Below are 25,327 nucleotides of genomic sequence, written 5' to 3' on the forward strand. Positions count from 1 at the left end.
AACAGCTGGGCAGGGAGGTAGGGTCAGGGGACTATCTTTTTGGATAAGGAAACCGGCACTAAGGTCAGGAGAGACAGATTGAGACAAGGTGATAACCAATGCAGCAAGCATGGATAGAGTAACTGAGAAAACACATTTAATACATTTTAGCATTTGAACTCAATTGGAATCCACTTCTCGAGATTCTGCAGCCTCTCAGTGAACTTTCCAGGGCCAAACACTCATCTGAGCGTGTTTGGGGTTAGAGACCCATTGGCCTGAAACTAATCAGGCCTCTTCCCCCATCCTTGTGGATGTGCTGCCACCTGCTGGATAAACGACAAAAGGAGCGACAACCATTTGCTGGAAGGAACTGCTTTCTAAAATGGCTGCAAAGCCCTCACTCAACCCACCAAATCAGAAACCCCAGGCACCAGCAAGGACTGCGATGAAGACATTTACAAGGCTCATCCCTCAAATGCAAGCCCTGGCAGTCCTGCATCCTCCCCTTCATTTCTCTGGAGATGTCTGCTTAGAACCAGTACTAACAGGCCCGTTTCCTTCCCTTAACGGGAACAGAACAGCAGGAAAAACCTAAATTTTCTGCCCGTCTTGCCCCACAGATTTATAGAGGGTTGAGTAAACGGCTGGCATACTGTGGGCACAGCATCAGCATTCTTACTGGAGCTGTAAGACCCACTAATGGCGGTTCTCACAATGCGGGCCCTCCCTAGGAGCCAAGGCCTCCTGCACCTGGAGCCCTATCAGGATCACGGTCAAGCCTTCCTCCCTTCCCCTTCCCAGCAAGGGAACCCACCAAAACCCCACTCCAAGCTCTCAAGTCACACAAGTATTTAAGCCCTGACTATGCTGGGCCGCAGATAGCAGCAATACATGCTCCTAAATGGCCAAATAGCCTATAACATTTTCAGGTTTAAATGCTCAGGCCTGCCCCTTGGGAGAAGGCCCCGGAGTCTTCCTTGATGGGTCCTAGGAGACTCAAAGTCAACTCTCACAGGTCTTGAGTTTGGAACTGACCACCAGTAACAAATTAATGTTGATGTATTCAGTTCTAACTACTCAGCCTTGCTCTAAGGTAAGAGCTAAGACTTACCTCTAATTGGAATGGTTCAATTTGGAGAAACAGGCTACCAAGGGTTCATTTCACTTTCTGGTTTGCCTCACAGATGTACCTCTGCTGCCTTGACTTTTCCTCACAGCATCACGGACCTTTCATTGGCACTTACTCCTCAAAAGCAAGGCTTCTGTCCTGCTCTATATCCTCAGCACTTGGAACAGGACTGGTAACGGTGGGTGAAGTGCATGCATCTTTGATTTAGCATTTTTATTAGACTTTTGAAGTTAACGAGTGCACAGGCTTTTGGACTTGGCTGCCTAGGTTCAGAATCAGCTCTGCACCATCTGGGGCACCTGTTTTCAACTAAGCCCAAATGTCTCTCTCATGTGGCCTTTAACTTTTATTAGAAGTAGAGGTGGGAAGGATGCTTAATAAACCAGATAGAAGATCTGAGTGCTACACATAGTACAAAACCCAAGGCGTTTGTCAGTTTAACCTGAGTTTGCTGTAAGACTTACATAAACACCGGGTCCATCTACTGGATTGGTGATTTCCTCCCCAGCCTCAGACCCCATTGGTTCATTCATCCAGAATGAATTCCATTCGTCATCGCCAGGTCCAGAATCCATGCTTGTAGCTGCCTAAGGAGGCCTGACCACAGGGATCCTGCCCTTTTCCTGAGCACTTCACTTGATCCTCTATCAGCGGCAAGCAGAAGCCTCAGATTTCCAAGCCTTTCACATCACTACGTACACAAGGCTACAGAAAGCTGGTCACCTCACCAGCCATTTCACCAACATTTGTGGCTGGGAATCTTAAACCAAAGCATCAAGCATTTCCAGCATGGGTGGGGCAGATCTGGGTTTGCTGTGCTCCACCTTCAGCGGTATTCCAGGAGAAATACTTAGGAAGTACAAGTCTGGCACCAGTTTAGGACTTTTAATTTGTCCCAAAATGCTGAAGCAAAATCATAAAACATTCTGCTTTCCTTTAGAACCCCCAACGCAGAAAAAAAAAAAAAAATTGTAGGAAAAAATGTGTTTTTTTTGTACACGGGAAGAAACAATATAAATTCAAAACTTACAGATAAGGGTTAGGTCTAGCACTCATCTCTTTAAAAAGTTTATATGAATATCCAGTCAAAACCAACAGGGTATCTCCCTTGAAATGTTATCTATATGAATTTCCAAGTAGACCACAGGACTGTATGCTGTCTTGGAATGTCCTTAGAAGGCTCTGTCATTGACCAGGTAACAGTAAAAACCCCAGAGTCCTTTCTTTCCAACGGAAGAGGGAAAGACCAGGATAGAAGAAACTATTCAAACTTCGTCTTCTTTCCTTGTGGCTTGTGGTCTCCTCCTCCTCCACCTCTGCCTCCTCGGAAGCCTCCTCGCCCTGCAGGAAGGCAAGACATCATTAAAGGCGAACAGTTGCAAAGCTGCCAGTAGGTCCCCCGCCCAAGTGATTAGCAATGCCGGATGGAAGGAACCCTGGCCAGCACAGGTTCTGAGCGCATGTGCACATGTAAACACAGAGGCAGCCCTCTCTGCTCCTTACCTCCAAAGCCTCCCCGGCCTCTGCCACCAAATCCACCTCGGCCTCCGCGGCCACCACCTCGGCCTCCAAAGCCACCTCTGCCTCCGCCACGACCTCCAAAGCCACCTTCACCCTTAGGCTTGGCCCAGTCCAAAGTAACTTTGTTTCCATCAATTTCACCGTCTTCCATTGCCTCCTTGGCGGCTTTGGCATCTTCCTCACTATTGAAGTCTACAAAACCAAACCTAAAACACCAAATGAAATTACGTTATAAAGCAGGCATAGGGACTAAGTGCCAAAGTTAACCACATATTGGACAGTGATCCCACAGTAAGTAGCCTTGTTCAACTGAGAAAAGACCCAAGTGACAAGAGTAGCTCTCTACAGAAAGTTGAAACTGGTTTTATTGACAGCCTGAATCTTAGAATGTCTCACAGAACAGCAGAATGTGCCTCTGTGAAGACAGAAGGCAAAATAATGCTAGGTCTGTGAATTGTCTCTTCTTCTCGTGCGAATCCATAAACTGCCACCGACTGACAGAAAGGAGCTCAATGAGAAGACACATTAGACAGGTGGTCCCCCCCCTCAGTGGACGCTGTACATTTCCTGCATCTTACCCTTTGGAAGATCCAGTCTCCCGGTCGGTGACTATCCTTGCCCGAACAGAGCCGTCAAATGACTCCTTTAATGTCTCTTCTGTAGTCTCCTCAGACAGACCTTTGACGAACAAAGTTTTGGATGGCTCTGGGGAAAACAGAAAATGCACCATTTACAATCCTAATTCATAACAATATACCGTATTTGCATGTTAGCACATTACTACCCAAAAATCCTTGTCTTAACAGAAGCTGGCCTTTTACTTGAAGTTGTCTGTGTGAGAGAAAGGTAATCTTAGCCAACTAATTCTTAATTAAAGCGAAGAGCTTAAGTCAACTGCCACCTCAAGTCTACCATGATCACCAAAGCAGTTGAACTCATCTTAGATTTTTTATGGAAAGCAGGAGAACCAACCCCAAAACAAGTAAGACAGCAGACCTAAAGCAGGCAGCTACAACAGGCAAATCTGCTGCTCAGAGGTGACGTGGCTGGATCAGAACTTGACTATCTAGAGGAATTTTCTTGGGATTTCATCAATTATTTCTCAGATAATCAATCATCACATCCAGTGTCATCTACTCAGCAGCAACAGAAAAAAACACACGTTCACCTCTAGATCTGACATTAAAAGCTGAAGCACAGCATGGAGAGCGCTAAGCCCCACCACATCCTGTTCACAGTAACTTACGGCTTCTTGCATTAGGTGATCCCCTAGGTCCTTGCAACTCCAGCCTGATTGCTCTGCCCTCAATTTCTCTTTTATTACAGGAATTTAAAGCTTCTTTAGCATCTTCAAATGACGCAAATTCTATAAATGCATACCTGTGAATGAACAGTTAATATTGAGAATAAGTCACCAATCAAAATTACATGGCTTCTCTGTAATCATATCTGATGCCAACAAGTCTTTTTCCTCAGGTACATCCTTAAATGATGCTCTTTATTTTATATGGATCTGTGCAGCTAAAATGATTCCGCTTCTGCTAATACACAGGAAAATATTTCACCTATGCAAGATACTCTTACTTACAACCCGTAACTGACAACATTAAGCTACTAATTATTGGGGCAGCCGGTTAACTCAGTTGGTTACAGTGCGACGCTCATAACACCATGGTTGCCAGTTCGATCCCCACATGGGCCAGTGTGAGGTGCCCCCTCCACAACTAGCATAAAACAACTACTTGACTTGGAGCTGATGGATCCTGGAAAAACACTTAAAATAAATAAGTAAGTTAAATAAAGAAAAAGATACTAATTATTTTACCCTTTAGATTTGCCATTTTGGTTCTGGGGCACTTTGATAAAAGTTGCCTTCTCAAATACTTCCTGAAGAGTTTCTTCTGTTGCACTGTAGGAGAGGTTGCTTAAAACCAGAGTTTTTGATTCACCTACAAATAAAGAGATGCCAAATTAATACTGAAACAGCGGTTCCCAACTTCAGTCACAACTATATTTTGTTCTTAAGTTCTATGCTAAAGAGAATAACATGCCAATGTTGATGCAGGTGGAACCCCACTTGTTACTCAACCTACAACGCACTGTTATGTCCTGCTTCCTTCCATTTATGTTCAGATGCATAAGCTGACTACTGATCCATCTTCTCAGAACAATACTCTAATTTTAAAATGCCTAACATGTCATTTAAAGTATAAAACACACAAAGGAAGCTAGATCTATGTTCCAATGCAAAATAATTTCATATACCTCATTCAAGATACCAAATTACTATTACAAATAGAAGTGTAACCAGCTTAAACCACATCTACATCCAACTATCAGTCAACTTTATGTACGTTAAAAAATGCAAAGGTTTTCCCTCCATCAATTCTGGAATCCATTCTTACCACTCCAAGTGCTATTCTTTCCACCTCTGTAGTCTTGATTTTGACCTTTCTCTCCGGTATAGTACAGGGAAATAGATCGCCCATCTATCTCTGTTCCCTGCTTTTCTTCCAACGTTTTCTCTGCATCAGCTTCTGTCTTAAATTCAATATAAGCAATCCTGCAATGGGAGGTGGGGGGGAACCTATGAACTCACTGGTATTTTTAAAACCAGTAATTTTTTTAACACAAACGTTTTAATCTCAGCAACATGACCTTGCTTCAGTTGAGTACAATAAAAATGTCCTGTTTCATACTAACGGAAATGTTTGAAGTTTCTGTCATTTCTACTTTTCAGTTAAAACTTTCCTCTCACTATAACAAGTTCGCCAAGTACTCCTAGAAAATTTATTCACGGTAACCCCACCTCACTGCAACAACTGCTGTTAACTTACAAAGCATTTATTGTAAGCTAGGCACATTTCATAGTACTGTATACCTATTAGCTCATTTTTAAAAATCAATCTGAATTAAACAATTATTCCCACTTACAGGTAGGAAATTGAGGCAGAGATTAATTTGCCCCAAAAACCACACACCTAAGAAAGTTGGATCTATGTTTCTTTTATAAATTAGAGAAGTGAATTAATTTTAATAAAACTCAACATTGCAGCAGACACAAAACATACCCTTTACTCTTTCCATCCTTGCTGACTAATCTGATCTCCATAGCATCTTCGAACACTTCTTTTAATTCATCCTGAGTAACTTTGTAAGGCAGATTTTTAGCCAAAAGTGTTCTTGCATCTCGATCTAGTTAAAAAACAAGACAAACAAACAAAAAAACCCACAAACATGAATTAGATGGGTTTAAAGACCCTTCTCTCCCAAAAGGTAAAGACTGATCAACAGAAAAGTTGTTCAAGAAATAACTTGAGATCCTTCAGTACACAAGACACTGCTAGTATGGAGATACAGCAGTGGCGGGACAAGTTGCTGTCACAACTGACATCAAATTACATGCTGGATACTTAGAACTCAACCCAGAGTGGGTGCTCAGTTATTTTTTAATTAAGTCATGAACACATACTTGAAACATGAGAAAGTGTATCAAGAACACAAAAAAAGTTGCCAGAGATCTGATCTAGTCCCAGAGAGAAAAGACCTCTCTATATTAATTTAGATATAAGCATACTTTGTTTTATTGTGCTTCGCTTTATTGTGCTTCCCTGATGTTGCAATTTTTTCCCTCACCTTCTGAAGCCTTTTTTTTTGGTTTTTGTTGTTCAAATTTCCCTTTTATAGCGAAACTACTGAGGTGACGGCCATACCCCACCACCTCCCTCATGGCCAGATGCACTTTACAAATTCAAGTCAAGACCTTCAACAAGCAAAAAGGCTACAACTATCTCCTTTATTATACTACTTACATTATTACGGTGGTCTGGAACCGAACCTGCACTATCTCTAAGGTATATCTGTGTATCTAACCAATTTTTTTTTAATTGAATCCATTCTTGCTTGTCTGACTTGGGAATTTATAACACCAGCAAGCAATGCCAGACAGTTGTAAACATTTGACATTTTAACTCATTTAATTCTCACAACACTGAGGAAACCAAAAGAAAATGGTTAGATTTAACCTGGCCGATTAGACTACAAAAATCCATTTAACAAGTTACCTTTCAGTATCACAATTATCTAAAGCCGTACGTACATACCTTTTTTACTATCTTTTCCCTTTGGTTTTTCTAGTTTAATTTCATTGCCAAAGACTTTTAAACCAGTGAGTTCCAAGGCTTTTTCCAGGTCTTCAGCAGATTCAAAATCCACATAGCCAAACTTCCTTTAAGGTGGTAGGCAAAGAGGACAAAAGCACAGGTTTGAAAAAAAACAAAGACAAACAACAGCCACATTAAAACATTCTAGGCAAGCAGCAACACTATAATGTGATGGTGCAAACATGGATTAAGTAAAAAAGCACGAACTCTATTAACAAAATAAAGTCAGGCTCTATAAGCTGGGGCTATAGAGCTAAGTCTAAGTACCAAGACCTGCCAAATTCACCTTTGAGGATGTCTTTTATCAGCTACACTGCTCATTAACAATTGACAGTAGTAGCTAACAATAAAACCTGCTCAAACATCAAAATAGGACAATCTTGTCAGGTTAAAAGCACTCACTGCGATGGCTAGTTGAGTACAATGGTTTCATGTATAAGAATGAAAGCATCAAAGCTCATAGCTTATTAAAAATTATTTTGTGCTTTATCAAAAGGGGGTTATGGAAATTTCAATTTGGGATCTTACAATACAATTTGATAATCTAATGACTTAATTCATTAGTGTCTAAACTTTGAAGACTTTTACATATTCATGCTCAAGGGTAGAGAACTACGGTTCTAAAAGGAGGAAAAAAGCATTAGCAGAGCCAGGAGTAATATGCAATGGCCTAACTCGCCCATACTTACCTAGACACACCAATTCTGACATCCACAACAGCAAGATCATTTTTAGCAAAAATGTCACTGATACCAGTTTTTAATTCAGGAGCAGATTTGTTGAAGTTCAGGTTTCCAACAAATAGATTGAAAGATGTAGTTGGTTCAGTGCCTGTAAGGAAAAAAAAATTCAAATTAGTCTATTTGTAAAGTATGGAACACACTTAATTTCCAGTACAAATTTCTACACATATACAAGCACATCAGTACATTGCAATGTAACATCAGGTTTCAGTATTAAGTCCCTTTGTTGTTCATCACTTGTGCTATTGGGCGCCACCCCTCACCCATTACAATTCTGCATGTTACCTTCCACCTTCTGTTTCTTGGCTTCAGGAGCTGCTTTCTGTTTGGCCATTTCCTTCTTTCGTTTTCCAGGTGCTTCTTTGACAGGCTCTGGACAAGATTGCAAACAATCTGTGTCATCCACAAGTACTCACACATATTCAAGTACCTCCTTTAAATAAAACTCATGTCAATATACTTCAGACTAACTTGATTACCTTCCTCCTCATCCTCGTCCTCCTCTTCGTCGTCCTCCTCATCCTCATCCTCCTCATCTTCATCATCATCATCATCATCCTCGTCATCCTCATCATCCTCTTCGTCTTCATCATCTGCGGTGTTCTTGGCCTTCACAGAAACAGCTTTTGTAGGAGCTTTCTTGCCTTTGGCTGGTATAACCTCCATGGGTTCCTCTTCCGACTCTGAAAGAGAAGCCACCTAGTCAAACAAGGGAATTATCCCCAAACCAACATTACTTCTAGAAAAATTTAAAGGAAAAAAAAAAATAATACTGCCAATGCCAGTGTGCTTAGTTACGGCAAGAATTAACAGATTACTTGGAAGCAAAACCCTGTATTTTGAAAAATACTCACAGAATGTGCTGTTTTAGACATTTTCTCAGCAGCAGGCAATCATTCATGGGCACCACAACCAGCCCAGCGATTCTCTGGGAGGGTTTTTATCTAACCCCCAGGTTGTCATGGAAGGAATACATTTGCATATTGCCCTCCAAACCTCACCCCTACTGGATCTTGTAAACAAGAGCCCAAGAAGTACCCACAGAACTCCTTACCATCTTCTTCCTCATCATCATCATCCTCGTCGTCATCTTCCTCATCATCGTCTTCCTCCTCCTCCTCATCTGAGGCAGCAGCAGTAGCTGTTGCTTTCATCACTGCTGGCTCAAATTCATCCTCATCCTCATCCTCATCTTCATCCTCATCCTCATCCTCCTCTTCACTGTCATCATCTTCCTCATCACTGTCTTCCTTCTTGGCATTCTTGCCATTCTTGGCTCCCTTGGCTGGAGTGGCTGCTCCTTTTTTACCAGGGGTTGCTACCAATGCTTTGCCTGGCGTGGCTCCCTTCTTGCCAGGTGTCACCACTGCTTTGGCTGGTGTAACTGCTGCTTTTTTGGCAAGGGCTGGTGTAGCCACTGCCTTTTTGCTGGGGGTGACAACTGCTTTCTTGGCTGGCGTGGCAACTGCAACCTTTTTTGTTGGGGAAACCATCACCTTCTTTGCTGGAGTAGTGGTAGCCTTCTTGCCTTTTTTCTGAGGAATGACAATCTGAAGAATAAAACAAACATAAGATTCTAAACTCAAAAAGGGAGCCTTGGTCCCTTAACTGAGTGCTAAATTCTGGCACTGCCTTTGCTTCAAGACCACATGCATTAGATCTATGTTGGCATATTAAACTGGAGGATCATGTTACACGTCTTTCTGTATACCTGTGAGGTCAATCCTCATTTTCAGGTAAATACCCAAGCATAAGAAACACTTAAAATACCACTGACCCTGACCTGTGAACTTCTGTACCTCATACCTTATAATTGTCTCAGCTTTGAAGCAACATCCTAAAATGGACTCTAAGAAGTTCTGGTCAAGATGGCGGAGTAAGTAAACATGTTTGCCTCCTCCTATGACGCTAAAATTACAACTAAATTACAGAATAATCAACATGGAAAACCACCTGAAGATTAGCTAAATAAAAGTCCTATTAACTAGAGGAAGCCACGTCAAGACTGGTGTCTACATGTCAAAACTCAGCCAGTGTACACCTTATATATATGGACTTATTTATATTTTAATTATATCGCAATGAAACTATTAAAAAATAAACAATCCTGTCTAAAAATTTTTAAATGAACTCTGAAAATAGATTGCTGAAAATAAAACCAACATTACATGTTGCTTTAAGGATTATGAATTGGTTTCTACAACTAAAAGCTTTCCACTTAGAAAGCTCTACATGTTAAGTGTTATTAAACGATTGGGGGTTCTTACTGTGGGTTCGTGGTATAAAATTCACTAGAAGCTCATTTTTAGGACCAGAGATAAAATGAGTACCAAATAGGGTGGATAGTCAATCCTTACAAAACCAATACAAATTTTAAAAATGAGCACTTAGCTTGATAAAAACATCATTCATCTACAGTTAAGTCATACGCAAAGCCACTTTTTGTTGACTGCTGGTTTTATCAGGTAATGGGTTAAAAAATAAAACCTTTACTAAATTCTAAACAAAAAATATGAGCAAATACAGCAGTTAATTGTCTTGATAGTAAGCAAACAGTTAGAAATACCAAACAGGGTCAATGTTAACACAAAGGAAGGTGGCAAACCTCACCTCAGACCAAATTGTAACAGTGGCTGGTATTACAAACCTCATATATGAAGAACAAAAACCTGCTTGGAGACTAGGAAAGGAACCTGGTAAGGCTAACTTCAGACCTCAAAATAATGCTCAGCACTGCCACTTATAGCACAGGTAGTTGTCCAGGCTGTTTCCTCATATAGCATGTGGGGCTAACATGTTTAAACTGGAAAACAGTAATGATTTAATAATACATCATCACACTAAGCCCTGCAGAGAGTACATGAAAAGACTCCTAATCTTTTCTCTCAAGCTCATCCAAACTTACCCTCATGGTATCTTGACAAGTCAATGAAGAGCTTGCGAAAGCAACCATTACAAGTCATATATATGAATGAATACAATCTTATTTTTGCCAGTATTTTCAGATATCCAATACAACCTGTTTTTTCTCTCCATTTTGTAGTTTAACATAATTCGGCATTAAATTGTATATAATTACCTCTTCTCCGCTGCTTTCATCATCTTCATCTTCTGACATTTCCTCATCTTCACTATCTTCTTCTATCTCCTTTGGGGGAGGAGCCATTTTCTTGGGGTCACCTTGATTTTTACTGGCCTAAAATAGACATGGTAGCACATTACACCTCCCACATTTTAGGTAATTCATATTTTGCCATCATTTATAGTGCAGTGCAGCCATCTCCCTTTCTCAGAACCCCCTTTTCATACTGTTAAATACCGCAGTTATCGTAAAAACTATTCTTGATGTCAATGTTAGCAATCTCCCACACATTTTTCCTGTCAGGTTCTACAAAAACCAATCTTTGGCTAAAGAGGCAACTTCAAGGAAATGACCTCCCTCTTCCTGTTGCCTTCCTTAAGCACACCCGTTCTGAAAACTACGTCCAGAATGGAGCTTTACATGAAGTACAATTTTTTTCACTCAGTAGTCTAAAATTGGACCATTTTAATGGCCAACAATCCACAGCCCTTCACCCAAGGAAAACTATCTTTAAAAAGCCTTTGGTAGGGGTGGCCGGTTAGTTCAGTTGGTTAGAGCGTAGTGCTGGTAGCACCGGGGCTTCCGGTTCCATCCCCGCATGGGCCACTGTGAGCTGCGCCCTCCTCTAAAAACATACGTATATATTTTTTAAAAAACATTTGGTAAATTCTGGCACCTTATTCCACCACCCTCGTCTGAACTTAAATTAAGGCAAATTTCAAAAACACTTAACTACCTTTGGTCTTCTCATTAAGTGTTCCTTTCCCAGGGAAATAACCCCGCCCCTTCCAGACCCACCGGGTCCACGTGGGGATACTCACAGGTCACCACGTGCGCGCAATCCGGCAAGGAAAGCACGCGGCAGGGCCACCTTCCAAAGCCCACCTCGTGTCCTCCCACCTCGCCGGAGCCGCGATCCAGCGGTCGCTGGGCCTCCAACTGAAGCAATCCCGCCACTCCCCGCCTTACCGCTGGGTCCCCTCCGGAGACGCCGAGACCCACTTGACGCGGCCCACGTGGCCAGCCGCGCGTCGGGGCACGTGCGTCAGGAGGCGGGGCCCCGCTCGCGCCCGTCGCTGGAGTTTGGCCTCATCCCTCCATTCTGAGGCCCAGCGCCCCCTTCCCACGCTCAATCCTGAGTCTTTCCCTGCCTCATCAACCACCCGCAGCACCTGCCGAAGCTCTTCACCTCGCCACCAAGTAACCAAAAGCCGCGAGACCTCCCCGCTAATCACGCGAGACTTCCCACAGCATGGCGCCCTCGAACGCGCCTGGGACGACGCAGAGGCCCTCCTCCTCGCGGCGCCGCGCGCGCGCTCCTCGAAAAACAGGCCTCGACAGCCGAGCTTGGGCGAGCGAAGCATCCTACCTTTGCGAGCTTTACCATGATGGCGGCTTATGACGGCGGAATGTGTGGCGGACGAGTGGCGCAAATGAGCCCAGAGGAACGTAACGACGTCTATGGCGGCCGCTGGTACTGAAGATCCGGAGCGCGTATACTTGGCTGCCAGCTAGAGCTCGAGACTGAGGCGAAAGACTGAGCCTGCCCAGTAATCGCCTCTGGAAAGGCGACGACGGCGACCTCGTGACTCCGTTTCAACCAACCAGAGTTCGCGCTCAATCCATGAGCCAACCGTGAGCCTCTGTCGAGAACGGCGCGGGGCGGAGCGTGGGCGGGAGTGGGCGGGCCGAGGCGGCCAGAGGAGAGGGAGGAGATTCGATTTCGGCGCCCTGGGGGCGGGACTCGCTTTGTGCAAGGCCGGTGCTGATTGGACGGTGAGCGCGCGGTTGCCGAAGTGCCCCTCCGTAGCCGGCGCTCGTGGCGCCTGCGCCGTGGGACGGACGTTTATTGGCACCGCGTGTGCCGGATCCCGCGGGCGCTGGTACCTGCGCAGTTCGGTTCGTTAATGTGTCCGAGTCCTGAAGACTCATGCGGAGTTTCTCTGCCGCCCCGTCCCGCCCTTCACACTCAGCCTCCCGGAGGCCGTGAAGAAAGGAGTTCGCCCCCGTTAACGGGCTGATGAGCCCCAGACCTGAAATTCAGGGACCACAGGTTCGCAACGCCTTAGTCGGAGGTCGCTTGCTCCACCCGCCAACGAACCACGGCCAGAAAAATCTTATCTGCAGGTGATTCCCTACCGGGCCACGTGCCTGAGGTTGTCTCCTGAGAGGTGTTAATAAAGGCAATTGCGTATATTTGTGAGGTTTACTGTGGCCAGTGCATAACCATCACCTTAATCTCAAGGGTTAGGTTATTCCAATGGGGAAGAGGCCGGAAAGAACTTTCTGGAGGACACGGAGTGTTAGAACTGGGGTGGGGAGAGGAACTCGGTCAGGCCAACCACAGAGCCAGGTCTGACCACTCTCAAGTCCCCTCTGTGGGACTGAAAATGTCCGGCTGAGAAGTCCGTGTTAACCAGATGGTCCATGAGTAGGTGAAGAGAAGGGAAAAGTTCCCTCAATGGTGGAGGCACAAGATTCTTCGTTGCGCTTTTGCCGATTATTCAGATAGGTCACTGGGCAAACTAATTCGTGCCAAACTTAGAACATTTCCTTTAGTTTAGAGCTTACCTGAGCTATATCCTGGGCATATATCCTGGTGCCTAATTGTGCCTACAAAACCAGGATACTTTCAGGTATGATGACATTTCCCCGACTGAACTGATAACTCAAAATCATCTCTGGAGATTCTAATTAAAGAGAGAGGTCCGCGTTGGGGCTCAGAATTTTGTATTTTAACAAAGGCCCATGGGGATTCTTAGAGCAATCAAGTTACTTTGCAATTCTTACTAGAATGCTCTTGGAAGTGAGTGTATAGTGTAGAGGAGTTTCCCCCTGGGGCTCTCTGATCAAGGAGGAGGCTGGGACTGGTTCTGTGGTCTGCACCCTGCTTTCTGATGACCTGTGGAAAGCCCCTGAGGAGATTCACGCTTTGAACTCTGGGGTGGGGCCTCAGGGAACACTTACTGGGTGACAGGACAGAAAGAACAGCAGGATCCAAGGCATGGTGGAATAAGACCCCAGTGTTTCCAAGCAGTTTGGCACAGAGCAAGCTGAATGCACTCACGGGAAGAGGCCAGAGAGATGAGCAATGGGCATGATCAAGAGATGGATGAGGATGGCCTGATGGCTCAGTTGCTTAGAGCGCATGCTCTTAACAACAAGGTTGCCGGTTCAATTCCCACGTGGGATAGTGGGCTGCACCCCCTGCAAATACATTGAAAATGGTGACTGGACTTGGAGTTGAGTTGCGCCCTCCACAACTAGATTGAAGAACAACTTGACTTAGAGCTGATGGGTCCTGGAAAAATAAAACAAACCAGTTACCCAATTAAATATATATCTTTAAAAAAAAGAGACATAAATTTTAGAAACACTGGCATGGCTGGCTCCTTGTCATTCAGATCTCAGTTTATATCACCTCTTAAGAAGCCTTCCCCAAGTCTCCAATGAAAAGTGCCACCCAGACTCCCTAGCACGTCACTATAACTGAGTCTTCTACAGGTACTTATCAACACCTGTAATGTTTCTTGGCTGTTCTTTGTTTGATCCCTCCCCAGCCATGACAACACAGACTTTGTTCCCTGCTATATTCTCGGAGTCTAAAGCATTGCCTGACACAAGTTACTAGTGAACGTTATTTGTCAGTGAATGATATATTTCTGTAAAAGAAGCAGTAGAGAGAGCCAGTGCAGTTTAGTGTTCACGTGCCTTGATTCAGATCAGTCTGGGATAGAAAAATAATATTTATTACTTATGTAGTGCCTACTAAGTTCCAAGCATTAATCCAGTTATTTATTAATTCATTTACTCTTCAAAATAACCTTTAAAAATAAACCACTGTTTTACAGAAACTCGGGCACAGGGAGGTAAATTAATTTGTCCAGCGTCATAGAGCTAGTAAGTGAAGGAGCTAGGATATAAACTGAGACCTTGTTCTTTCATTGCAGTTTCTTTATAAAATGAGGATGATAATAGTACCTGCCTCTAGGGTTGTTCTGAGTATTAAGTGAGATGCTGCATGTATTTTTTGAGGGCGTATAATTAACCCTTAATTAATATTAGCCATTATTATTGACAGATTTGGTGACTTGGAGAGAGAAGGAGAGGGATCATTTATTTCCATTATCTGTTGAGTGTACATATATAAGCGGAGTAACACAGGGGTTGCAGGTTTGGGTAGAAGCTAATGAGTTCAGTTTTGGATATACTGAACGCACCATGATTCCTACTGCTTCAGGCAATTGGCAGAGTTGGTCGCATGGCTACAGACACACATGGTATGAGGAACCTGCCCAGAATAGCAGCCGAGTGAGGAGAGAAAGCTGGGCAGATCCAGGCCAATGGGGTGGGAGACATCTGGGGTGGGAGAAGGCCCAGAAGCAGAAACACAGCTGGAAAATGGGAGTTTGGGAAGCCAAGGGAAGAGAGGGTTTCAAAAAAGAGAAGGAAGAACAGTGTTCGATGCCACAAATGGGTCAAATAGGTGAGGCCTAAAGCTGGTCTATGGGATTTGGTACTAAGAGATGTTGGAGATTTTGACAAGACTTGTTTCAGGGAGATGGAGTACAGCAGGCGGAGACTTGAACAGGTGGGAAGTGGTGGTGATAAGTGTAGGATGACCTTGTACAAAGCACTCCTAGGAGAGGAAGTGGTCACTGTATTGGTTGGCTGAGGTTACCCGCTGCCCCCAGAGCTCCTGGGCTGACAGCACTGTGCACTTTGGCAGAGGAGGGAGGGCTACCACATCCCCTAGAGGCATCACTCTAATTCTTTTCCCTGATTTTTCTCACTGGGGAGTTTGACCAGCTTCTGCCACCAGCCCAGAGCCTCAGGAGTACTTGAGCAGCCACTGGCCACCTCTTCTGGTCACTGTCTGACACAGCCCATTACCATGGCCTGGCCAGCCCCTACTACCTACGGTACCTGTTTGCACTAAGGTACCCACTCTGGGCATCCACGGGCACCCAGAGACGCAGAGAGACCCTGTTGGCCACAGAAGGCCCGACAGCCCATTGGAGGAAGTCTGCAGATGTTCAGAAGGGTTAACTCCAATCCCCAGATCCAGGCCTCAAGGAACCCAATGCCTCAGTTCGGCTCCAGCAAAGAAAAATGACGTCAGATATTTAAAACAGGAGTTCAAGCAGGAATTGGTTACAAGGTTGGTAGAATTGCTGAGAAGCCAAATGGGATATAAGGCACAAGCAGGAAGCTGCTGCCACCCACAGACTGGGGTCCCCTGGAAGGCTAGAGCCACAGTGGAGGGACCAGAGCTGCTTTCCGGTTAGCTGCCAAAAGCAGAGAGTGGGAGGACACCCCACCTGGCCTGGAGGGGAATTCACAGCCTCAACTCCAGAGCTCTGCCTGAGGCCAGAGGGCGGGGTGTCTGCTCTGAGGCTGTGAAGGCGGGCGGAGCCAAGTTCCTTTTACTCACCCTGCCTGCTTTTGTCTTTTTGGGTTCCCTGAGGCCTTCAGCCAGATGCTGAAGGACGATCCTAAGCTCTTCCTTTCCTGCCCTTGCTTGGCATTTAGGCCAGTGTTTCCATGCATGAGGCAACTTGGGCTCAGGGGCCAGAATCAAAGGACCTGGCGTTCATCTCCAGGAGGCAGCCTGAGAGGCTTCATCTGCCAGCTCAGAGACTTCAGGGGTTAGCCCTCGGCTCCCCAATTGCACCAGTGACCAGGGAACCCCTGAGTCTGCTGGAGGAGGGCTGGTCGCAGGCCCCAGATTATCACCAGCACTGACTCCCCTGCTGCACCCCCTAGCAGGCCCATGGTCAGCTTTCATTTCTACATCCAGGAGCTTGGGCCCTGCTAGAGAAATCCTGTGATAACACAGACCAGGGTCTCCAACCATCCTGCTCAGCAGTTGTTCAAACAGTCTTCCAGGAGCTCCAGACGATCATGCTCTCATTTCCATCTCCCTGGCATCTATTCCAAGTCATCTCTCCAGGACTCCTCACGGCTCCTCCTGTTGGCTCCCTCTCAACAGTTACCCTGTTCTCCACTTCACCGGGAAGAAGAGACCTCCCCAGGGATTCCCACCTCCTGATTTACACACAGCCCTGGGCCTTAGTTTTCCCCCCTCAAGGCCCAAGGGAAGCTGGAATGTTTTCTCACAGGCTAGGGAACCTCTTCCCGCCCCTCCAGGGGGCCCACTCCAATTATCTCCTTAGCCACACCTTGCATTTCAGTTCCCTCCTTCCCTTCTATTGTCCACTGGAGCAAGCTTGTGGGAAGAGTTGAGGAAAGTTGCTGCCAGTCCCTCTCAGGATCCCCGACACCTTCTGAGTTGCTAGCCCAAAGGACCCTTTTAGACCTTCTCTTTCTAGACCTCCCTGTGGCTTTTTCCTTGACCACATCTTTTTTGGAACGTCTCCCCTGCCTCGTTCCTCTTCCCCCACCTTCTTTCTCTCGCCTTCCTGGACATGCTCCCCTGGATAACCTCCTTGCCCCTGAGGCCACAACTCCCTCCTGTATACACCCCCACCTATTACCCCTCTACTTTCGGCACCTTCTCTGGTGGCAGCTGCAGCTTCTCGGCCATGGCTCCCCCTCCTAGTGGACAACTGCCACCAATGGCGCCCAAATCCATCTTTCTAGTAGGAACAACTTTCCTCCTGGGCTCCCGGTATCTCCCTTTCATATCCTATAAATCTTCAAATTCAGAGTGTCACAAACTGAACTCAGCTTCTTCCTCCACCCTGAACTGCCATCCTTCATACCTGAGTAAATGAGACACAGCGACCAGCCCTCCCACCCTAGAGCTGGATGTTGTCTTAGACCCAACCCTCTCCCTCAGCTCCCACAGCAGGTGCTTCCCAAAGCCTGGCTTTCAGGTGTCTTTGGAATCCGTCCACTCTGCCCACTGCTTCTAATTCAAGCCTTCATCCTTTCCTGCCTGGCTGGCTTAACGCAGCAATGCTGAGTTGGCCTCCCTCACACCAGCCTTGCCCCTCTACCTAATCTACCACACTGTAGCCACATCAGTTTTTGAAATCAACAGCTACAAACACATTTAATAATGAAAAGGTTTTAATGACTTCTTGTAGCCGGCAGGAGAAAATCCAAGTGCCTTAGCTCAGCATTTATAACCCACTTCCCACTGCAGAGAGGTAAGGTAAGTGAGGTATTTGTCTCAGGCACAAAGTTTAAGGGACACCCACAACTCAGTAATCAAGATAAATAATATTTCTGTGCAATTTTTTAAAGTAATGTGAAAAATCCATGATGAACGCAAAATCAAGATTTTTTTGGGGGGGAACAGGACTTTATTGGGGAACAGTGTGTACTTCCAGGACTTTTTTTTTTCCCAAGTCAAGTTGTTGTCCTTTCAGTCTTAGTTGTGAAGGGCACAGCTCAGCTCCAGGTCCAGTTGCTGTTGCTAGTTGCAGGGGATGCAGCGCACCATCCCTTGCGGGAGTTGAACCGGCAACCTTGTGGTTGAGAGGACGCGCTCCAACCAACCTGAGCCATCCAGGAGCTCAGCGGCAGTTCAACTCAAGGTGCCGTGTTCAATCTTAGTTGCAGGGGGCGGAGTCCACCATCCCTGCGGGACCAGAGAGCCCACTGGCCCATGTGGGAATCCAACCGGCAGCCCTCGGAGTTAGGAGCATGGAGGAGCTCCAACCGCCTGGGCCACCAGGCTAGCCCGCAAAATCAAGATTTTAAATAAACATAGGATCAGTATCACTGACATTCCTTTTGTCTTAGGCTCCCATGTGGCTCAGTACAGCACTGTAGTTGATCTGATATTTACGAAAACTTGATATTTTGTTCATTACAGATTTTTTTGCATTAATTTTGATTTTAAAACCTTGCATTGGGCTGGCCCGGTGGCTGAGGCGGTTGGAGCGCCAAGCTCCTAACGCCAAAGGCCGCCAGTTCGATTCCCACATGGGCCAGTGAGCTGCACCCTCTACAGCTAAGATTGTGAACAACAGTACTCCCTGGAACTGGGCTGCGGTGAGCAGCTGGAGGTTGGCGTGAGCTGCCACGGGCTTCTGTGTGCTGCCATGGGATACTGTGTGCTGCCATGAGTGGCCGGTGGCCAGCGTGTGTGGGCGGCAGCCATCATGAGTGGCCCACAGCTGGCGAGAGCTGCCGGGAGCTGCTGTGAGCGGCCGACCAACGACCAGCGACCGACTGCCTCAGCCCGGGGGAGCGCAAGGCTCATAACACCAGCATGGGCCAAGAAGCTGTGTCCTACACAACTAGACTGAGAAACAATGTCTTGAACGGAGTGGGGGCGGGGGGCAGCGGAAGAAAGGGGGAAAAAAACAAAACAAAACAAAAAGCACTTGCATTAAAATATTATATTGATTACTGAGTTTTGGGCCTTAAATTTTGCAACCAAGGCAACTGCCCCCCTTGCCCCATACTAGTCCTGGTCCTGTGCCCTGCTGGGACTTCCAGGTTTCAGCCAACTGGACTATTGGCCTTCCCCCAGTGGGCCCTCTGGGGCTCTGTCCCACCTGCACCTTCTCCTATGCTCCTCCTGCCTGAGACAAGCTCCCCCATATCTGGCCTCCTGATCCACCTTCAGGACTCAGCCACCTCTTCCTGGCGTCTTCCTGTTATTCTCAGACTGGATTGGGTACTCCTCTATGCTCCTAAAGTACCAGCTGCCACACACACATACTTCTTGAGGTCATGTGGAATTCATCCCTTTAACCCAAGGCTCTACACAGTGTCAGCAAACAGTTGGTGCTCAATAAATGCCAATTCTGTGAATGATGGCTTAGAGTTAATGGAGGAACTCCAGGATTAGCGAGGGAGATCTCAGGAACTCGGGTATTCCAGACTGAGATCCCTCCAAGTCCTCCAGTCTAACCCTAGCCCATGGCCACCTTGCCTGAGCTGGGCACACTTTCCAGCCAGGTACTGTCTTTCTAGAATCCCCGCTGTTCCTGGGGCCTCAGCCTCTATTCCCGTCCAGTCCTCCTGTTGTCCTCACCCTGCCCCTCTGCAGAGAGGAATTGAAAGAAGGTGAAGTTGAAAGTAGCTGAGGGTCTGGATCTCAGCTTTGTAGATTCAGAAACCTGAACTTTTAAAATTTGTACCTCACACCCTTAGGACGACTACTATCAAACAAACAAACAAAAAACAAGTGTTGGTGAGAATGTAGAGAAATTGGAATCCTTGCGCACTGTTGGTAGAAATGGAAAATGGTGCAGCTGCTATGGAAAACAATATCGCGCTTCCTCAAAAAATTAAAAATAAAACTACCATATGATCCAGCAATACCATTTCTGGGTATATATCCAAAAGAATTGAAAGCAGGGTCTCAAAGATATTTGCACACCCATGTTCAATAGTCAGGTTTGGCTATTATTCACAACAGCCAAAAGGTTCCAAATGTCCTGCAATGAGTGAATGGATAAACAAAATGTGTCATACGCACACACACAATGGAATATTATTCAGCCTTTAAGAAAAGAAAATTCTAACACATGCTAAAATATGAATGAACTTTACAGACATTATGCTAAATGAGATAAGCAAGTCACAGAAAGACAAATACTGTATGATTTCACTTATAAGGAGGCATCTAGAATAGTCAGTTCATAGATACAGTAAGTAGACTGGTGGTTGCCAGAGGGCTAGCAAGAGGAGGAACGGGAAGCTGTTGTTTAATGGGTATAGAGTTTCAGTTTGGCAAGACAAAAAAGTTCTGGAGATTTCACAACAATGTGGGTATACTTAACACTACTGAACTGTACACCTAAAAATCATAAAGATGGTAAATTTTATATTATGCTTATGTTACCACAATTTTTAAAAAGATAGCTTCATTTTTTGAATAAGAGATTCATTCAAGAAACCAAAAAATAGAAAGGAGAGACAGGAAAAAGTCTCTCTTGCACTCCTGTCTCCCATTTTCCTAGTTCCTAATCATCCACCCTACAGAGGTAACTGCTTTTAACAGTGTGTCAACTATAAAAGGACAAAAGCCATATACTCATCTCAATAGATGCAGAAAAAGCATTTCACAAAATGCACACCCTTTCATGATAAAAACACTCAACAAAGAAATAGAAGGGCACTTCCTCAATCTGGTAAAGGGTGTGTAAAAAAATCTACAGCTAACATCATACTCAATGGTGAAAGACTGAAACGTTTCCCCTAAGATCAGAAATAAGACAAAGATGTCTGCTCTCACCACTTCTATTCAACTTTGTACTGGAGGCTCTATCCAGGAAGGCACCCAGTTTGGAAAGGAAGAAGTAAAACTATCTCTACTTGCAGATGACACATTATATATAGAAAATCCATCAGGATTCACACCAAAAAAAAATTATTAGAGCTAATGAAAAGTTCAGCAAGATTGCAGGAAAGAAGATCAATATGCAAAAATCAAATATATGCTATACAATAACCATAAACAGTCAAAAATGGAATTAAGAAAACAATTCCATTCACACTAGCATCAAAAAGAATAAAACGAGGCAACCGGTCAGCTCAGTTGGTTAGAGCACAATGCTCGTAACACCAGGGTTGCTAGTTTGATCCCCGCATGGACCAGTGTGAGCTACGCTCTCCACAACTAGATTGAAACAACTGCTTGACTTAGAGCTGATGGGTGCTGGAAAAACACACTTAAAATAAGTAAGTAAGTAAATAAGTAAATAAATAAGGTTTTAAAAAAGAAGTAAATGTTAAAAAAAAGAAAAAAATTTTTTTAGGAATAAATTTAACAAAAGAATGCAATAGTTGTACACTGAAAACTACAAAACATCACTGAAAGAAATCCTGTGGTCATGGATTAGAAGCCTTAATTTAGTTAAGATGGCAAAAACTTCCCGAATTGATCTCCAGATTCAACACAATCCCTATCAAAATTCCAGCTGCCTGCTTTTGCAAAAATTGACAAGTTGATCCTGAAATTTATATGAAAATTCAAGAGACCCATAATAGCCAAACACTATTAGAAAAGGACAAAATCGGGAGACACACTTCCTGACTTCAAAACTTACTACAAAAAGCTGTGGTAATCAAGACTGTGTGGTCCTGGCATAAGGATAGACTCATAAATCAATGGAATAGATCTGAAAATCCAGAAATAAACCCATACGTTCATGGTAAATTGATTTTGACAAAGGTATCAAGATAATTGAATGGGGAAACAATGTTTTCAACAAATGGTGCTGGGACAACTAGATATCCATATGAAAAGAATGAAATTGGACTCCTATCTCTACCATATACAAAAATTAGTGGATCAATGACCTAAATGTAACAGCTAAAACTATAAAACTCTTAGGAAAAAAACATAGGCATAAATCTTCCTGATGTGGGGGATAGGCAATTGTTTCCTAGATATAACACCAAAAGCATATACAACAAAAGAAAAAATAGATACATTGGACTTCATCAAAATAAAACCTTTCATGGTGCGAAGAACACTATCAAGAAAGTGAAAAGACAGGCGGATGGGTGGCTCAGTAGGTTAGAGCGGGAGCTCTGGGCAACAGGGCTGCCAGTTCGATCCCCACATGGGCCAACGAGCTGCGCCCTCTGCAACTAGAATCAAGTCAATGAGCTGCCACTCAGCTCCTGGGTGTCCAGATGGCTCAGTTGGTTGGAGCACAGGCGCTCAACCACAAGGTTGCCAGTTCGACTCCTCGACTCCTGCAAGGGATGGTGGGCTGCGCCCCCTGCAACTAACAACAGCAACTGCACCAGGAGCTGAGCTGTGCCCTCCACAACTAAGACTGAAAGGACAACTTGACTTGGAAAAAGTCCCGGAAGTACACACTGTTCCCCAATAAAGTCCTGTTCCCCTTCCCCAATAAAATCTTTAAAATAAAAAAAAGTAAAAAGACAACACACACAATGGGTTAATATCCAGAATATATAAAGTATTCCTAAAACTCAAAAACAACAAAAATAAAATATCCAATTAAAAAATGAGCAAGGATTTGGACAGACATTTGCCAAAGAAGATGTAACAAATATATTTGTGAATAAGCACATGAAAAGATGCTCAATATCGCCAGTCATCAGGGAAATGCAAATCAAAACCACAATGCAGTACATCTTCACACCAGTAGGATGGCTATAATCAAAAACATAAATAACAAGCGCTGAACCCTTGTACACTGTTGATGGAAATGTAAAATAGTGCAGCTGCTTTGGAAAATAGTCTGGCAGTTCCTCAAATGGTTAAATATGGAGCTGCCATATAATCCTGCAAATCCACTCCTAGGTGTATAGCCAAGAAAAATGAAAACATGTCCATACAAAAACTTGTACATGAATGTGCCTACTAGCATTATTCACAATTGACAAAATGCCTTGTTGAGGAGATGCCATTCAGGCTGAGACTGTAAGAGCTCGTGGTCTCCCTCCCCACCCCCCAGCTGTTTTCTCAGTGAAAGGAAAGGAGGCTGGGTCACCTAGCGATCACCAAGCCACTTTTCTGCTTACCCAAGTTCTTCTTTCTGGAGGGAGGTGCAGTGGCCCGGGGTGGCCAGCAGGTGGCAGGGTCGAGGCGATTCCTGGTTCTGGCTCAGCCCAGGAGCCCGCGCTGGGTGAACACGGCTGGGCCTCTGCAGCCAGATCCTACAGCAGCTGTGCTTTCTTGGGAACGCCGACTCTCGGGTGGCAGCAGGGCTGGCTTCTTGGGCATGCAACCCACACTTACAAGGGCCCTGGGATTGCTTCAGTGCTCTGCTATTGCCATCTTGAAACCTTATTAGTTGTTGAACAGGAGCCCTGCATTTTCATTTCACACTAGGCCCCAAAATTATGGTGTGGGGGCAGGACTCATACTGCCTGGGGATCCTCCTCACTGCTTTTTGCCATTAATATGCTGGACCCTTCCCTTTGCTGTGCCTTTGCTCGGCCTTCCTGGGGCTCCTGGTCATGCTTGTCTCCAACAGCTCACCACCTGCTGGGAAGCCTGGAGAGAAGATGGGGATCCTACATGGGGGCACGGGGACTTTCCAGGGGGAGCATGAGGACCTTACAGGGGGAGAACGAAGACTCCATAGGTGGCCTGGGGTAGGGCCAGCAGACTGCTGGTGCTGGGTCCTGGTCAGGGGTCCAGCCAGGACTAGGAGCAGGCAGGAAATCCTCACTTGACAGGTAAACAGAGGCTGACTGCACACGGGCAGTAGGCCCATCTGGAGAGCAGGCAGGCGCGGCAGTGAGGACCGAGCAGGAACCAATCGCTCCAGGGCCAGCCTTCAGCTGAGGCTTCCTGTCCATTCCCACAATGCAACATTCTGGGGAAGGGTAACGGCGATCTGTTTTTCAGAGGAAGCGATGGTGCCCAGGAGCTTTGTCAAGACTGGGCACAGAGGCCTTGCCAGGAGCCACCTGGAAAAGGAGAACTGCTTCAGGGTGACCTTCGATGAGGGGAGCTGGGGCAAAGGGCAGGAGTGAGGTGAGGGAGGGGGTGAGTGAGCCAGTAAGAGGCCTTGAGGATAGAGCAGGAAAGGAAAAGCCGCTGTGTTCACGGAGGACAGAGAGAAAAGTCATTCAAGTTGCCTCCTGTATCCATGGACATGACCCCATTGTTTGACTCCTTTCTTACCTTCTGGCACAAGATGTTGGAGGCTTGTCTTCTATTTCCTTGTTGTGGCCCTGGAAATAGCCAATTCTTCAAGGAGTCCTGGTGCCCTTTATTGAAAAATGGCATTAGCCACCAAGATCGCGGGGCTGGGTTAATTCATTGGCACTGGATGTTAGGACTTTTAAGCCCTCTCAGTGGACAGAGTTAGGGAATGTATGTACACACACTGGCATATCTAAGGCTACATCTATATTTGTCTGTCTGTATTTTGAAAACCATTAGTTCACAGGGATGCTTCCCGTTCCAACACCACAGTGTTTATTCCAGCCTCGTTGCCATGGGCAGGAGAAGGTACCTTAGGCCAGGAAAGAACGAGGGGAGATGTGCAGTTCCAGGCAAGTAAATGCACACAGGAACGTCGGGTGACAGGGTTCTTCTCAAACAGCTCTGTTTTAGGAGGTGAAGTCACCAAATGAGAATGAGAGAAGAGTGGTAGATTTTATTGGACTTGTAGGGGAGAATAGGGGATCACAGGAACAGGGGACAAGGGAAATGGAAGCTTTTCAGGGAGCACTGAGGGCCCAGCCAAGACTGGAACCATGAATTTAGAATCAGACCCCGTCCTAAAGTCCTCCCATTTCCCTTTCTGCTGTGGCTGTTCCAGTTGAGCTCGCTCACACTCACTAGTGGTCCCAGGACCTCTGCTGGGAGGCTGTCATCAGGTACAATCTGCCTCTCCCTCCCTGGACAGCAGGGCTTTCCTCTGGTCTCAGAGCCTGGCAGAACGGAAGAGGGATCTCACACTTGGAACTCAACCCTGTGGCTCATGGGGTGCCAAGAGAACTCACTCTGGCTGACAAAGGCCCATCCGTGCACACCTGACAGAATCAAATAAACTCAGCCTTGAGCTTGGAAGACTGACAGACGTTTAGGATTTACTGTTAAGTGGGAGAATGAGGAAGAGGGAAGCAGAATTCAAAATGGTCCACGTATAATGCACTCAACCATATAAAATAATGCACAGAAAATTGAAAGAAAGAAAACATGCCTAAATATTACAGGGGTCACCTCTGGTGGTTGAGATTATAGGTTTTTCCCTCTATTTCCTTAGTCTCCAAATGTTCTACAATAACTGTATTATTTTTATAATTAGACCATTTTTTAAAAAAGATACAGTTTCTGCCACAG

General features: G+C 45.3%; 1 protein-coding gene and 3 non-coding genes across 5 annotated transcripts; all 4 read right to left on the reverse strand.

The window, feature by feature from the left end:
* Window positions 1-1,981: 1,981 nt before the first annotated feature.
* NCL (nucleolin) lies at window positions 1,982-12,190 on the reverse strand. 2 transcript variants are annotated; one of them, XM_019739776.2, is made up of 14 exons: window positions 11,990-12,190; window positions 10,618-10,734; window positions 8,593-9,088; window positions 8,018-8,221; window positions 7,824-7,910; window positions 7,485-7,626; window positions 6,736-6,860; window positions 5,704-5,827; window positions 5,038-5,195; window positions 4,458-4,581; window positions 3,879-4,012; window positions 3,211-3,337; window positions 2,615-2,838; window positions 1,982-2,452 (listed from the first exon to the last, which is right to left on the reverse strand). In XM_019739776.2, exons 1-14 carry the CDS (start codon window positions 12,005-12,007, stop codon window positions 2,373-2,375), a joined length of 2,160 nt encoding a protein of 719 aa, XP_019595335.2. In that variant the 5' UTR covers window positions 12,008-12,190; the 3' UTR covers window positions 1,982-2,372. The 2 variants fall into 2 exon arrangements, with proteins under 2 accessions (XP_019595335.2, XP_074171012.1); XM_074314911.1 differs by lacking the exon at window positions 11,990-12,190 and adding an exon at window positions 11,442-11,826.
* Window positions 3,018-3,154, reverse strand: LOC141568067 (small nucleolar RNA SNORA75). Its single transcript, XR_012491079.1, has one exon. It is a non-coding gene; the product is annotated as a small nucleolar RNA SNORA75 (small nucleolar RNA).
* LOC141568080 (small nucleolar RNA SNORD20) lies at window positions 3,679-3,758 on the reverse strand. Its single transcript, XR_012491086.1, has one exon. It is a non-coding gene; the product is annotated as a small nucleolar RNA SNORD20 (small nucleolar RNA).
* Window positions 7,713-7,782, reverse strand: LOC141568078 (small nucleolar RNA SNORD82). The gene has a single exon (XR_012491084.1). It is a non-coding gene; the product is annotated as a small nucleolar RNA SNORD82 (small nucleolar RNA).
* Window positions 12,191-25,327: the final 13,137 nt, after the last annotated feature.

Source organism: Rhinolophus sinicus, linkage group LG01 (assembly GCF_036562045.2).
Source record: "Rhinolophus sinicus isolate RSC01 linkage group LG01, ASM3656204v1, whole genome shotgun sequence".
In the NCBI taxonomy this organism is placed as follows: domain Eukaryota; kingdom Metazoa; phylum Chordata; class Mammalia; order Chiroptera; family Rhinolophidae; genus Rhinolophus; species Rhinolophus sinicus.

Excerpts from the sequence above, each read along its gene's own strand:
- NCL (XM_019739776.2), bottom strand. Across the intron at positions 5,196-5,703 it reads AAGGATGGAAAGAGTAAAGG|GATTGCTTATATTGAATTTA; the intron begins GTATGTTTTGTG and ends CTCCCATTGCAG. Across the intron at positions 2,453-2,614 it reads AGGCCGGGGAGGCTTTGGAG|GGCGAGGAGGCTTCCGAGGA; the intron begins GTAAGGAGCAGA and ends GCCTTCCTGCAG.